Source organism: Octopus bimaculoides, chromosome 14 (genome assembly GCF_001194135.2).
Source record: "Octopus bimaculoides isolate UCB-OBI-ISO-001 chromosome 14, ASM119413v2, whole genome shotgun sequence".
Lineage (NCBI taxonomy): Eukaryota > Metazoa > Mollusca > Cephalopoda > Octopoda > Octopodidae > Octopus > Octopus bimaculoides.
In genome coordinates this window covers 22872887-22889711 of record NC_068994.1, presented here as the reverse complement: position 1 = coordinate 22889711, position 16825 = coordinate 22872887, and the positions used below count along the sequence as shown (strand labels likewise).

General features: G+C 32.6%; 1 protein-coding gene and 1 long non-coding RNA gene across 2 annotated transcripts in view; both read right to left on the bottom strand.

Annotated features, from left to right (window-relative positions):
- LOC128249375 (uncharacterized) overlaps positions 1-16825 on the bottom strand; it is a 44947-nt gene that overhangs the window by 12438 nt on the left and 15684 nt on the right. The gene's annotated exons all lie outside the window — the stretch shown is intronic.
- On the bottom strand, positions 14772-16819 carry LOC106884035 (zinc finger protein 883). The gene has a single exon (XM_014935243.1). The coding sequence runs from the start codon at positions 16631-16633 to the stop codon at positions 15068-15070; it is 1566 nt and encodes a 521-aa protein (XP_014790729.1). The 5' UTR covers positions 16634-16819; the 3' UTR covers positions 14772-15067.

Sequence of the window (16825 nt, the reverse complement as noted above, 5' to 3'; positions counted from 1 at the left end):
TATATATATATATATATATATATATATATTAGAGAGAGAGGGAGAGCATAAAGTGGAAAAGCTTTCCTGGCGGACACCATACTATCTCTCAAATTGGTTTAAATGTCAGCTATTCACAATGGTCTTCAAATAGTACTCAAGCTTAGAAAGAGATACTAGGTACTGGTAACTTCACTCATTGGGTAATTCCGTGTTCCTATTCAGAATTTAAAATAATCCATAGAGTATTTAATAACATTGATAACAAAGAGGAAAGTGGAGATTTTATTTACATCCAAAAATTTCTTTAAGTTTTCCACAGCATATTCATCTGACCTACATATGCAGCAACTGTACATTGCTTTGTATGCAATAGATACCTCTAGCAAATGGAGTGGTATATAATTCCTTTTGGAAAACAAATAATTTCCAATATACCTAAATTGTGGAGGTGCATGGCTTAGTGGTTAGGGTGTTGGATTCATGATCATAAGATTGTGGTTTTGATTCCTGGACCAGGTGATGCATTGTGTTCTTGAGCAAAACACTTTATTTCACATTGTCCCAGTCCATTCAGCTGGTAAAAATGAGTAATTCTACAACAGATCGGTGTCCCATCCAGGTGGAGAATATATACACCACTGAAACTGGGAAACCGGCCCTTATGAGTCTGGCATGGTTCAAAAAGGTAAAAAATTAAATCTAAATTGTTCTATTCAGGATTGGCTAAACATTTTCCAAAAGACAGTAAATACTATAGAGTATTTAATAAACATAGAATTAGACTAACATTTTTTAATAGCAGAAATCTAGCACAAATTATAGCAGCACACAACGCAAGTGGATTAACCAGTTTCCATATATACAATAACAACAACAGTAACCAGAATAATAAGTATAGGTCAATAAATAGCAACAATGTCAACATAAGCAACCAAACCATAGGTAACCCAACTAGGTATCAGGATACAAACTATGGTTTGACAACCAATCAAACAAAAGCTACCCGAACAAACTCCCACATTAGCTTGGAAGTGGAAGGTATGAATCTTAGAAAGTACAGTACTCAGAATGTTATCTATGTGGGAAAGAATAATAGCTTAGATGAAAGGCAGGAGAATTTAGAAATCGCCTCTAGAGAAGCTGAAGCAGGAACTGTTAATGGAAGTAGTAGAACTATCAAATGCAACTGTGCAAGGAAGAGGGTTTGCCTGCTTAACTCTAACTGTAGGCATAAAAATATTGTATACAGATGTAAGGTTACCTGAGAAAATAGGGAGTACAGCTCATGTTATATTATAGGGGCAAAATGAATACTACTAGCCTTAAACTAATTTAGACACTAAAAGTTAGTAGCAAAGTATATGCAATTGGCTGGGAAATAATTAGTAAGGCAAAACCTTATAGAATAGATGATAATAGATGTGACCTTTGTGCGGAAGATGTGAATTTGTCTGGAAGAAATGTACCAAATGTTCACTTCTAAATTTACTCTTATAAAACACGACAGAAACAGGCTCTAAGATGTCCACACTTGAGAAGATAAACATTTAAGCAATTTAAATAAACATAGCTCCCGATGTATAGTAATTATGCTAGTTACAGTAATGATGTAATAATAAATGATATTTATACTAATAATACTAATAATAACAACATTGAGGGTATAAACCGAAAATAAGTAAAATACCTCTGAATAAATAATGGACTCCATGCAGCAACATGTAAACAAAACTGCCAGAATTAATTGAAAACTGAATAAACATTTTTAAAACCACACTTAAACTGTAATACTAGCAGAGGTGATTATAAGACCAGCAATCCATCAAATATAAATAGCAACACAGGACACTTATTTGAATCAGTTCACTTTGAAACTGTTCTAAGTGAAGGACCCTTGATGAAATTGCAATGACTAGAATGCATAATTGCATATAAAGCAATGTGCAGTCGAAACATATGTAGGTCAGATGAATATGCTGTAGAAAACTTTTGAATAAAGACATTTTTGGATGTGAATAAACTCTCCACTCTCCTCTTTGTTATCAATGTTATATATATGTGTGTGTATATGTATGATTATATATATATGTTTATATGTATATATATATATATATATATATATATATATATATATATATATATAATGTATATCTGGCACTCTGTTGGTTATGATGATGAGTGTTCCAGTTGATTCAAGCAATGGAACAGCATGCTCATGAAATTAATGTGCAAGTGGCTGAACACTCGACAGACATGCATTAAAACTAAGCTCAAATTTTGAGAGCTATTCCACTCCCTTGTATGAATTTCTTTATAATATGCTCAAGCCTATTTAGTATAGTTGTTTACTCTTAGTCTCTTCAACCATTTCATTAAAAATTATCACATAACCTTTGATACAATGGGATTGCAGGAATTCTTCTTATTTGTATAAATGTGAAAGTTCACAATAATCCTTCTATATCTGCTGTTCAGACACCAGATTTCAAGCTATGTTAACTAATTTTCAGATTCAAGGTAACATATTCTATAAGTCTTCTTCATGCAGACCCTACACAAAAAATTACATTTTCTTAAAGAAATATTGGTTATCTTGAGACCTGCAGCTACCAAATTTGTAAGATGGTGGCTTACAAGCTGGAAGGTTGATGGCTGCTGTTCTACTAAGACTCAGAAAAATTTCTAAACTTTCAATAGCTTGGTCCAACTGAATTATGTAATACTCACTGCATTCAAATAGTGACGTTTTGTTAGCTTAAAGTACTAAATTCAGTCTTTCTTTCAGGCAGAAACCAATATTAAATCATAAGTTTCTTCATCTTTTGGTGCTTATGGATCATCACTGAAAGTCTCAGTTTCATGTAAGGTATGAGTATATCAATCTAAAAATATCCTCCTTCTAAAGGTCTTGGATACCAGCCAGAAATAAGATGTGCAAAGCAGTAACCAAAGACCAGAATTTTCAAAGCTCAGATCCAGTTTGCAAAGAAAAATAATTTCATCATTACAAGTTTTGTCATACAACTCTTTTAGGAAATAAATTCGAACCTTTTCTATAAAGCACTTCTCTTATTTCCATAACAAGTGTTCTTAATATGTCAATATAAGATGAATTTACATACAGAGAAATCTGAATCTTTTTTTTTTATTCTTACCAGTGGTTCTCAACCATTTTTTTTTTATCTATGGACCCCTTTGATAACTATTTTATTCTGGTGGGCTCCCATTGCCATTTGATGTGTAAAAATTAGTTATATAGATACTGCCTTCAAAATTCCTACTTTGTTATTCACACAATAATTTTCATAAGTTGAACTATGTAAAGTGTTAGAGAAAGAAATCTAGCTGTTTCTTGCAATAGATACATTCAAATCAAAACTTTACGTGGGAACTTAAGATATTACAGTCAATCTCCAATTGACTATTTTGCTAGTGTGGATGCCCAAAACCTTATATGGACCCACAGGGGTCATATGGACCCTGGTTGACACTCACTGGTTTAAACTCAGTTGATCTGGCTAAGCAAAGTTTTATCTCATTAAAACTTGTTCCAGTGTCTTAGTGAACATACCCCACAACATAATTCAACTTAATAGTACTTTAACTTAATTTTATATGATACCTGTCAAAGTAAATAATAATAATAATGGTACAAGGCTAGTAATTATGAGATGGCTGGGATCAGTTGATACCACTGATCCCAATACTTGACTAGTACTATATTTTATCAACCTGAAAAGGCAAACTTGACTTTGATAGTGTTTGAACTCATAACAGCCAGGAGAATTCCCACAAAGTATTTTTCCCTACTACTACTAATAATAATAATGATGATGATGATGATTTCAAATTTTAGCACAAGGCCAGCAATTTCAGGGGATGGGGTAAGTTGATTACATTGACTCTAGTGCTTAACTGGTACTTATTTTATTGACCATAAATAGATGAAAGGCAAAAAATCAACATCGGTGGAATTTGAACTTAGAACATTAAAGACAGGCGAAATGCTGCCAAGTATTTTGCCTGGAGCAGTAACGATTCTGCCAGCTCACTACCTTTATAATAATAATGGTTTCAAATTTTGCCACAAGGGCAGCAATTTTGGGGGAGGGGATGAGCTAATTACATGAACCCCAAAGTTCAACTGGTACTTATTTTATCAACCCCAAAAGTCAACCTCAGCGGAATTCAAACTCAGAACATAGCGATGGGCAAAATACTGCTAAGAATTTCGTCCAGCACACTAACGATTCTGCCAGCTTGCCACCTTAATAATAAGGAAATTATTCACTAAATTTTTTTTTTAAAGACTCAATAAGCATAAATTTATAATTCCAGTATATGCCAATACTGGTATATGACAATTTTGTATTGATTTCACACAAATGTAAGATTTAGAGGCCGGAAGTTACTTCTACACGATTTAAAAAAAGAAAAAAATTTTATCTTTTAATCAAGAAGAAAAGCAGTATCCATAAGCCATTACAGGGCTTCCAAAACTGGAGTGAAAGGGAGAGGACAGTATCCTCAAAGCAGAGACCTGACTTGAATACTTGCAACAGGATGGACACCACTAAAAGCACCCATGATGGCAAGTTAGTGTTAAACTAGTCTACCAGTCTCATTTTCCAGACTTGTTAGAAAGAGCAACTAAATTTCCTTTGAAACATACCCTACTATTTTAGGTGAGAAACAACACATTAGATAGCAAAATCTTAAGTCCCATTATGTCTGAAACAAAATATATATATATATATATATATATATATATATATAAAAACAGAATGGTTACAACTGAAACGTCTTTGACCATAGGTATTTCCAATCAGGGTTAAACAAAGATAGTTATATCATAGCCGAAGTGAAGTGACTTAAGCCAACAATGCTTGGGCTGTTTCAGGTTAACTTGTGTTCTCACTTTGCACAAAGAAACCACACTGAAGCACATTTCATTAGCATATACAACAAAGATCATACTATTAACATATACAATATGAATCAACTCATTGAAAATCAACTGAAGCTATTCATAAACATTTTCACCTTACAATGCAATCATGTAATTACCAACTGAATAACTTAATAGCTACCAACTTTAAAAAAAAATACATACAAGCAGTACTAACAGAACAAGAAGTCTGGCTGTTTGAAACCATTTTTTTAGAGTTAAATTATTGTTGCTAACTTTTGTATATAATATCAAATAACAAAAAGGGTTAATAAGTAACCAAAGAAAACTTCAAAGAGTTGATCTTTTTTCAAATTTAAATACATGTAATCTTATAATTACATGTATATTACCAATCTCTTTCAAGAGGACAAGAACACATCATTGAATCAAATACAGTTCATGCCCAACACTTGGTTCAAAAGGATTTCAACTGAAATATAAACAAAAATAGTGTCAGAAATTTTGTCCCAGAGCTCTAATAATTTTACTACTACACTACCATCCAATGATTAATAATAATAATCCTGAAATTTTGTGTGGAAGGAGCTAGTTGATTAAATCAACTACAGTGTTCATCTGGTACTTATTCATCAACCTCAAAAAGATGAAAGGCAAAATCAACCTCAGAGGTATTTGAACTCAGAATGTAAAGATGAATAAAATGCTAAGTGTTTTGTCCAGTATGTTAATGAATCTGCCAGCTTGCCACAACTGCTACTGATGGACTCTCCTATTAAAGACAACGTATGAGCATTCAGCTTTTGCCGGATAACCTGCACAAATGATTTGTTTATAATGATCAAGTGTTCGTATTGCACATTAGCTCACTCTCTCCATCAAATTGATGTTGTCTGAACAGGTGCACAGTGTACCATGCATCAGGTATCCAAGTGATTGCAGAGCAATGCAAGATGAAGTGTTTTACTCAAGAACACAACGCACCACCAGGTCTAGGAAATGAAATCACGATTGCTAGATTGTGAGTGCAGCACCCTCCCTAACCAATAGACCATGTGCCCTCCACTACTACTACTAATAATAATAACAATAGTTTAAAACTTTAGCATAAAGCTAACAACTTCAGGCAAGGGGATAAGTCGATTACATCAACCCGTGTTCATCTGGTACTTTATCAACTCTGGAACGATGAAAAGCAAAGTCAACCTTGACAGAATTTGAACTCAGAACATAAAAACAGACAAATTGCCATTAAGCATTTTGCCCAGCATGCTAACAATTCTGCTAGTTCACTGCTTTAATAATAATACTTGTTACAACCTATCCAACTGATCATATCACAAAAAGTGAAAGAAAGATATCACAAATTTTGGAATCGCTTAAAATATTTATTAAGGGTTAGAAAAATTAAGGTTTTAGAAAAAATATATGGGAGTCTACATTTCATCATAGTAACCAAAACACTCACAGATTTTACAACTAAAAAATTATCACAAAAATGTAATTGTAATAAGACTGGAATATTTAAAAGTCAAATGTAATTTACATAAAAATAATAAATTTCATCATTACACATTTCACCATTTGACTCCTTTAGGAAACAAATTTGAACTTCTATGCAATACTCTTTACTAGTAAGTACTCTTCGTATGCCAATAAATGATAGACTTAAAAAGTCATTCAAACCCTTGCGTTTAACTCACTCGATTTGGCTCGGAATGTGAACTTCCCTATGTCATTATCCCTTTTGTTGCCATATTTCTGTTGAAATAGTGTTTTTCTTTCAATTAAGTTTGCAAATGAAGAATATATCAAAGTAAATTTGTAATTATTAAACTGATGATTGGAACATAAATTAACATGAAATTTTTATAGGAAGTTCTTAGATAACTTTAAAACAGGAAGTTTGTGCCATAAAACGAAGGGTGGACTCAGGCAGTTTGGTCTTAAAAGGGTTAAAACTTACTCCAATATCTCATTGAACATTTGTACAAACAATTCAACCAGCAGCTTCTTAGCTGTTATTTATCTTTTGGTTTACTCCCAGCAATTTTGAGGAAAGGGAGTGGACACCATCAACCTCAGGATTTGAATGGTACTTTAGGAGGAATGAAAGTTGACCATAACAATCTGTTTTGCTTTATCAAGAGTACTAGACAAGTTTATGATTCCAGTTTCACAGTGTTGGTTATTTTTTAATATTTTCATTGCTGATATCGTATTATGAAGTTGTGCTGTAATTACAAAGAAAAAAAAGTAATATCTTCACTAAGGATCAAGAGAAGTTTAAATCCTTGATCTCTGCAGCCAATTTATAGAGTTACACACCAACAAATTCAAAGAAGTGCTAAAAGAAAACTCACTAAAAATAGGTGCACAGCATAAATACTAAACTCTAATGAGACCCAGTTTGCTGTGACAAGAGAAGCACTATATATATTGAGTAACTGGTCTTCAATTTCTATTGGGTTTTGGCTATTCATAAAAGTTATCTGCTTACTAAAAAAAAATCCATATGTACAGTTAACTCAAGAAGCTAGCCCATTGTGTTACATAATATATGTTACCAAAAATATTTAAGACTGAATTGCTGATCTGATAATGTAGATATTTCTCCACAATATGGTGAAAGCAATCTTTGAATTTGTAGCATTCTGATATTTATGGATTTCAAGATTAATATAAATAATAAATAGAAAAATTGCATTATCACACTTCAAAAATTTCATTATGTACATGCCATTAAAAGGATACAAAATGTGACTGTACTAAGTTAGAACGACAAGTTATTTAGAATAGAAAAATTAACACTACAAGGATAAGACAGAATTGTAAACAGTAATCAAATATTTTATTAATAAAAATATAAATAAGTAGTATGTTTGATGACTATATCTGCTACATTGATACAGATAGTGCTGAAACTTTAGAATTAACCATATCATCTGAGGGGTGGGGGGAAACATAAACATTACAGGTGCAGATATGGCTGTGTGGTAAGAAGCTTGCTTCCCAGCCACATGATTCCAGGTTCAGTTCCACTGCATGGCACCTAGAACAAGTGTCTTCTATTGTAGCCCTGGGTCGACCAAAGTCTTGTGAGTGGATTTGATAGACAGAAACTGGAAGAAGCCTGTTGTGTGTGTGCGTGTGTCGCTCACCACTGCTTGACAACTGGTGTTGGTTTATTTACATCCCTGTAAATTCGATAAAATGCCAAGCTTAAAAAAAATAAGTACTAAGTCAAATTGTTCGACTAAGCTCTTCAGGGTAGTGTCCCAGCATGGCTGCAGTCAAATGACTGGAACAAATAAAAGATAAATGGTTATATTTCCTGAAGCCTTACACTTATCACCATCATTATTTTAATGCCTCCTTTCCCATACTAGCACAAGTCATACAAAATCATTGTAGCAGGATTTTCTTTCTGTTGCTAGCCTTCATATATTTCTAAGTAAGGTACTATTTTTATTAGTCCTTCGAAGAACAGCTCAATGGCTGGATAGGTTTTTGTAGCAGAGGTAAGTAAAGACACTGTGTTACCATCTTTACAAAGCATGTAAATAATGTTAAAATAAAAGCAGACAGAACACATATACACTCACACACATATTTATATATAAGTATACAATAATATTGCCAGCATAGAAAGAGGGGAAAAAGGTTCATAATAGAATTTTCCAGAAGTATTATTGCATGTACAGATATACATCAAGGTGTGTGTATGTGTTATTTATCCATTACTTATCCTATAATGGATAGGAGGAAGACAAATCCACAAAACTCAACATATATATATATATATATATATATATATATATATATATATGGCAACATTTTATCTTAATGATTGAAAAATATGACACTATTGCTTTGTGCTGTTACACATGAAAGAATTAAATCTGAAAATTAAACCCTATGGTATACTTTCCTATGTGTGAAATTCTAAGTGACATTTTGACAACTTTTAAGATAGATTTTACTAGTGAATGCTGAGCACTATCAAATTCTCTAGTACTTTTCTAGAAATTTGTTCAATAAGTTTAAAGAATGATTTGAACACACAATTATTAAGAAGTATTACAAGATTTACCAACATAAATCAAAAGATATTTTCTTCACTTCAGAGATGAACAAAATATACTAAGGAAATTATTTGAAGACTGACTAGATCCTGAAAACTATGTTGAAGGAATGATAGTTGGCAACTACTTGAGTAAGACTTAAGTTCTCTTCATATTTTAAGGATCTAATTGCAATGTGATTAATATGGTTTCAAGTTGTTGTTAGAACATAAACTATTACAGGATTTCATTGTATATAAAACAGCAAGTGAAACTAAAAATGAACATTGTCATACGTCGGTTATGGCAAGTTTCTTTCAAAATTTAAAATTAAATGTCTTTCTTCAACCTGTCATTAGCACATGATGGTACCATTACACATATCGCTATAACTATACAGCCATTTTTTTATATTGCCTGTCACACTAATTCATTACTTTACAGCTTCACTTTTCCATTTATGTTCTACCTTTCTCATGTACAAACTAAAATAGTGGTTTCTATTTCATTCTTTAATGCAGCATCAAGCAGGACAGTTAAGTCCAAGCATTTTCTTTTACATTTAGCCTAACTACAATGTACTCTTTAGTTATTTACACAGACATGCACAATGTTTCTTCTAATCTTTCTTAAAGTAGGTATGGTCATACAAGGAACTGTGAAGTAATAATTGAAAATGTCTAAAATAAATTAATAAAAATTTAATTTTCCAGAAAAAATATTTCATCATTTTTAAAGTTGCGGTGAAAAATTTTAACCTTAAAGAATTACAAGTGGTATCAAAAGGTTCCAGGACTATTTCTTTAGTGTGCCAACAGATGGCAGCACATGGTTGCATGCACAGTGAGAGCTAGCAGTGACCTTCATGAGGCACTGTGCTGAGTGACATCACTGTTTACTTTGCAGGTTGTGAAATGTGTTGTGATCACGTGTTTGCTGTAGTCTGCAATTTTTGTCATGGACAGGAAGTTGGAACAAAAAGCCAATGTGAAATTTTGCATTAAACTTGGGAAGTTTGCTGCAGAGACATTGAGTATGCCTCGGCAAGCTTACAGCAACAAGGCAATGGGTCGTACACAATGTTTTGGGTGGCACAGGCACAACAAAACCGTAATTCAACCAAGAACATGCTCGTGTTTTTCAACATCTACAATATTGTGCATCAAGAATTTATCCCCCAGGGCCAGACTGTAAATCAAGTTCTACTGTGCTGTTTTGAAGTGTTTGAGGGAAGACATTTGACGAAAGCAACCGGATCTGTGGAGCATGAAGAACTGAATTCTTCACAATGACAATGTACTCCTCACTCATGAGTTTCTAGCCAAAAACATCCTATCACTTCCCCACCCACCCTATTTGCCAGATTTAGCACCTGTGGACTTCTATCTCTTCCCCAAGATGAAAATGCAGCTCAAAGGTCACTGTTTTAACACCGTTGTTGAGATCACTTATGGAAAATGACTTCCAGACTGGATTCTAAAAGTGGCTGGAACACTGGGAGCTATTTATTGCTGTGCAAGATGACTATTTCAAAGATGTTAAAACTTAGGTAAATAAGTTATTCTTTTACCAAACTAATCCAGGAACTTTTTGATATCAACTTGTACAACTTTGTATCAATAGTCTGCAGCTGATATACAAAATCTCAAATGGATGAATCTATGACTTGGTTTAATTCTTATTTGGACTGACTGTTATATTATTCATATTCTTGAAAACACCACAATCATCAATATTCCTTCATTAAACATTTCAGAATTTAAGCCTTACTGAGAAAACCTAAACTGCTCAACAAAATCTACTCCAAAATTTCAAGTTAAATTTTACTTATACCAAAACAAAATTTTAAGATCCTGTTTGAAATTGCCATAACAAAAACTATATCATTTTGATACACTATGCAAAATCCGATCAAGAAATATTTTTCACATAAAGAGTGTCCTCAAAGTTATTCAAATAAAGATTATCGATTATATTTCTACATATTTGACATTCAATTTTCTTTTTACAGATTTCAACCCATAACCAGACACCATGTTAAACATAAATACAAAGTCATTAGGATTATAGCTCAAAGAATAATTACTACTATCCTCTGAAGCATGGCCCCAATGATTTTAGGTTATTTAAAACAGTTGCATGAAGTAGATACAGATATATAGTTTAAAATGGGAGTCCACCCACTACTTGATTTTTCTTAATTTTAATGCTAGTGCAATTATCTATAATAGATATTTGACCCAAAAATGATATACAATTTCTTTTTCACTCTGTAAGTTTTATTTTTCTTGATTTCGTTGTCTTTTTTCGTTGTCTCACCTAGAGATTACTTAACCACTGTTACCTGATATATATGCATATATTATATATGCAATTTTCATTTTATTTATATTTTGGTTAGATTTTATTCTGGTGAGGCTTTTGTAGAGCAAAGTGTAACTTTTGTTCTGACTTTGCATTATTAAAGAGCAAAGCAAAAGAGTTGAATTTTAAATCTACAACATTGAGAAATGTTGCAACAAGATAACCATTAAATGACTAACAAGGTTTCTGAGAACACAACCATTTAGAGCTACAGTTATTGCAAGCATTGTATCCACCTCATAACCAAAAGCTAGATAGATAGTAGTCAAGCCGAAAGTCAATACCTATTAATTCAATTCACATACATGATTAATCATTAGATAACAAGAACATTAGCAATATTCCTGCAAAGCTACTACTGAAATATAGTAGTTCATTCAAGACATCTCAAAACTTTGACAAACTTGGAAAAGTATAGCAGCGACCAAAAGATAGGAACCAAGATTTGAAGTATATTTCATATTTCAAAACAGTAATATACTATTTATATTACTCTAATCCTCTAGGCAATGCTGATAAAAATTAAGTAAAGATAGAAAAGCAAACAATTAGGTTCAAACCTGAAGAGAATTGCACCTTTTCAAATGTTTAAAATTAAAATGATACACTGACATCTTACTTATAACTTCTTTACCAACCTAATCACTTAGAAGTGACTTTAAATCAGAAGATATAACAAAAGCTTATGAGAAATTCAAGCACCAATATCTTAGTGAATGGCGCTCTCTGTAAGGATTCAAATTTTGAAATGCTGTTATAACATTAGATATCTGTCAAGGGTATTTTCAGTTACTAGTTCATCTAATATTTTCATACAGAAATAAGCTGTTATACTTTGTAACTTGCATATGACAGTGACAAAATACTGAATTTCAAGATTAGGGAATACATCTTGATCCAGCTTGAATCAGAATTTTATTACTAAAAGTAATAAAATTAAGGTTTAGAGTTAGTTAAAATTGTAAGATTGAAAAGCTGTTAAATATAGCTCCATTAGTTTTCCTTAAGTTAAATTAAACTTAATAAAAAGTCATTTTTTTCCAATCTTCTGACTGCAGACACTGAATACAAAATTTAGGCCACTACAATAAACAACCATTTTTTTTTTTTTGCAAAGCTCTTATGATTTGAAAGTAAAAATTTGTGAACAAATTTTGAAACAGCTAAAATTCAGTTGGCAAAAATGACTGTGCAAACTTTGCATGAGACAAGTAAGTGCAGTTACAGTAGAGACAGGGTTTTGGATTGAAAAATTGAACTGGTCATCATCTACTGTGACTAAAAACCCAGAAAACAGTAGAGGACTGGATTCTGAAACTTCTGTATAGATGAAACAAATAAACCATGACAATATAAAAACTGAATTACCAACAAGCAAGTGATATCTTTAAAATATTTATAATTTCTATTGTTATGAGAAAACAGAAGTCAGAATGATAGCTATTACATTAATGTGTTAAAACTTTTAGTCAAACAATTCATTCAAGAAAATGCTGAAAAAAAATTAATAACATTTGCTTTATTTCATCTTTTATATTTTCCTTTTCAGGTAAAAATTATAAACAGAATTAATCTTAGATATATTTATTATGTTCTCACAAGTTGTCAACCATTTACAATGCCCCCAACTAACAAGTTTTATCAGTTATGAGAGCTAAAATCAAAGCAGATCAGAGTCTCTAATGAAAAGTCAAACACATCAACAGAAGACAGCATGAAAATGTTGACACTGTACTGAACAGCAAAGTTCTACATAGAAAAGACATATACCAAGCAAAATTAATGAATTAGCTATTATTGCCATCATGGCCTATGTACTCAGTACATACTTCAATACACGTGTGTCAGTGTAACAAAAATAAGCTTTGAGTCTCATTAGCTTATAGAGTCAAGAAAGGAACTATGAAATATCTATAACATCCAGTAAAACAGAACTATTTATGAATACATGTATAAAGAAGAAATCTGCTGCCAAAAGAATATATTCCTGAGAAACAAAAACTAAAATCAATTGTGACTCCACTTTATTCCAAAGGTTTGGCAAAAAGAAAAAGAATTCCAGAAACATAAACAGTATTCAAGAGTGATATTACACTTAACAGATGCCTCACTAAAATAAATTCTATCCACAAATGGTAATGTTAAAGAACTACACCTGTAATATCTCAAGCACTCACAGAGAAATTGATTTACTAAGAGTCAAAATAGAAAAATACTGAAAATATTTGATGACACAAGAAATATAGAAACTAGAAAAGGCTAAACACATTTAATGTGTGAAGAGAAATTACATATCACAGTGGAAACTTAGAAAATTTGAAGAAACTATAAATCACTTTCTGAAATGCAATCAGTAATCTTTGTGCTGATTTTAAGTTAATAGAGCTGACATAACGAAAATAAAATAGCTTAAATAAGATAATACATTAATAGTAGTATATGCACTGGTGGTTTAGGTCAGCATTTCTTGAGTGGGGGGGGGGGAACCTGTAAGGATTGAAAAGGAGACAGACAAATAGCAAGATGATTTCCAACATTTTAAACTTGTCAAATATCTTGATAAAGAATTATATGCAGGTCATACACTAGTTTGTCATTTCATTAATGAAGAGGACAAGGGATACCAAAAATATTTGGGGAAGGGGAAAGCCTGGTATTTGTCAGTTTGATAACCACTAGATTAGGATATTAATGCTCTTTGCTTAGAACTAAAGGTTCCGCGTTCATATCCAGTCAGGGGTGGTGCATTTTGATGATTGAGACAGAATTGATTGAAGCAGGAATCTGCAAAATTTAAATTATAATTCATCTCAGAAGTTTCAACAATATTTACCAATACCTGTTGAGTTTGAAATTTGTTCAAGAATTCCTTTAACCTAGAATAATGACCTAATGCATGCCTCAAAATCATTCTATATAAAAGCATTTATTAACCTTGAACAAGAATATGCAAATATATTTTTGCTCACTGGAAATTTTTTTTTTTTTGGCTAAAATATGGAAGACAGTACTCCAGATTACTATAGTATTGGAAAGTACAATACAATGGATTGGATTCTCAAGGAGTTAGTTTTTTAAATACCACAAATGGTTACAAAAGATCTAGCAAGATAAATTGATAAAGAATTATCAAATTTTAAAAATGAATGAAACAATGAATTTGTATACAAGATAATCAGATAAAAATATCAAACTTTTCAATAGAATTTCAAAGAAAATATAGAAATATTTTTATAGAAATCAGATTTGTAGCAAACCTAGATTTATAGTAAAATCAAAAACAAGCAAAAACAAATTTCCTTCCGTTTTAGAAATAAAAATGCAAAGTGTATAAAAAGTGAAAATAAATATAAACATAAATCCCATTTGATACATATCTAACACACACACGTACATGCATAATTCATACACACACACATATATTTCTGCAATAAATAAATTTAAAGCTGGTCAACATTTGAAAAAGTTTTAAACCAAAAACTTTTTAAAGGTTTTATTCTTGTTCCAGCAAAGAATTAGAGGAATACTTGAAAAGAGAAGAGAACAATCATAACATTACTCATGAGAGAGAGAGTGGGGTGGAGAGTAAGAGAGGTGGAATGGAAATTGAGGAAACAAAGTAATCAATACAACTGAAAGACTAACTGAGATTTGAGATTGCACTATCAAATTGTATCAACCCAAATCTGTTTATGTGACAAACACTCATTACTTCACAACATTAACATCCATTCCCTGCACCAGAAGTCTACAATTGGCAAAGAGAAATAGATTCATTTTTATGAGTTCGTTTATGGTTATTAAGTGTTGTCTGATGAGAGAAACAGCGATGACAAATATCGCAAGTGTAAGGGCGTTCCCCAGTGTGTATGCGTTCATGGTTACGTAGCGTACTCTGATGCGCAAATGCCCGAATGCAATAGCGGCACTGATATGGTTTCTCACCTGTGTGTATACGGCTGTGATTACGTAATGTGCTTTGATGTGCAAATACTCGCATACAAACCCCACATTGAAATAGTTTGTCACTATTACGCATCAGTTTTGTCCCATCCGTTTGTACATGTGCATGAGTTTGCTCATGATTGAGCATTTGTCTCTGTTGAGAAAACAGCTTGCCACATATACCACAGGCAAACGCCTTAGTTGCTTTGGGATCTAGTGACACTGTAGACTGTGCTGGTACCTGGTGTGGTACTTGTTGTGACATCTGATCCGAATTAGCTTCTCTTTCAGGATTTGGATGATTATGCTGGTTCACAGGTGTGCTCATCATTGTTGGTGCTTGATTAACAACTGGAGGTTCAGGAGCAGGATTGTGAAGATGACTTTGTTCGTGATTTCGTAAAGAACTTTCTAATAAAAACCCTTTGTTACAGAAGCCACAGTTAAAAGGTTTTACTTTTTTTGCAAATGTGCGACGCATGCCGGCAGCCAAATGTGTTTGCTGGTGATTCCGAAGGGTACTTTTATGAGCAAATGGTTTCAAACAAATCAAGCATTTGAAGAGTTTTTCCCCAGAATGTGTGTGCAGGTGATTGCGTAGAGTACTCTTATGGGTAAACAATTTATGACATATATTACATTTGTGTCGCTTTATACCCGTATGTATTTGTTCGTGATTCTTAAGAGTTGTTTTGTGTGCAAACAACTTAGAACAAATAGAACACTGGTAAGCTTTCTCTCCTGTATGTACTTTTTCGTGGTTAATAAGTGTGCTTCGATGTGAAAATGCTCGTAAACAAATAACACAAACAAATGGTCTCTCACCAGTGTGTGTGCGCATATGATTACGCAGCGTACTTTGATGCGTAAAACAACGCTCACACACAACACATTTGTACGGTCGTTCTCCTGTATGAGTTCGAGTGTGATTAATCAAAGTGGCTTGGTGAGTAAAACGTCTTCCACAGTAGGGACACTCTAAAGATTTTATCCCTTTATGTATAAGTTCATGACTTCGTAGCTCAGCACGCTGTGAGAAAGCTTTCATGCAAAAATCACATGTAAAATGAGTTTCATCACTTGGAGCCTTTTCATGATTGCTTAAATTAGCTTTCCGTGAAAACCCTTTACGGCATATGTTACATTTAAAAGGTCTCTTGTTTTCTACTGGCAAACTTGTGTGAAATCGATTACCACCATGAATATCATTTTTTGCAAGAGAAGCAGTGTGGTCAACAAAGGATGGAGCAGTTACAGAAGTGCTAGCTGTTATTTTGTTATTTATTGGGTTTTCATTGTTGTTGTGACAAAGAGAGTAATTTTCGAAGAACTGATTTCCAACTTGATACACATTCTGAACTGAATACATAGTAAGCTCAAAATTAAATACAGAAATAATTACAGTGCAGCCTCTCAATTAATAGTACTGATTTAAATGCTGCACCTACATTTAAGGGGTTTGTTTTTTCATATATATAGAGGTGTGAAATTTAAGTATACAGTGTGTCTGTGTGTGTGTGTGAGAGAGAGAAAGTTGGTTTTTTTTTTTTTTTTTTTTTTT

Bases quoted from the DNA above. Each gene is read 5' to 3' on its own strand.
- LOC106884035 (XM_014935243.1), bottom strand. From the start codon at position 16,633: ATGTATTCAGTTCAGAATGTGTATCAAGTTGGAAATCAGTTCTTCGAA.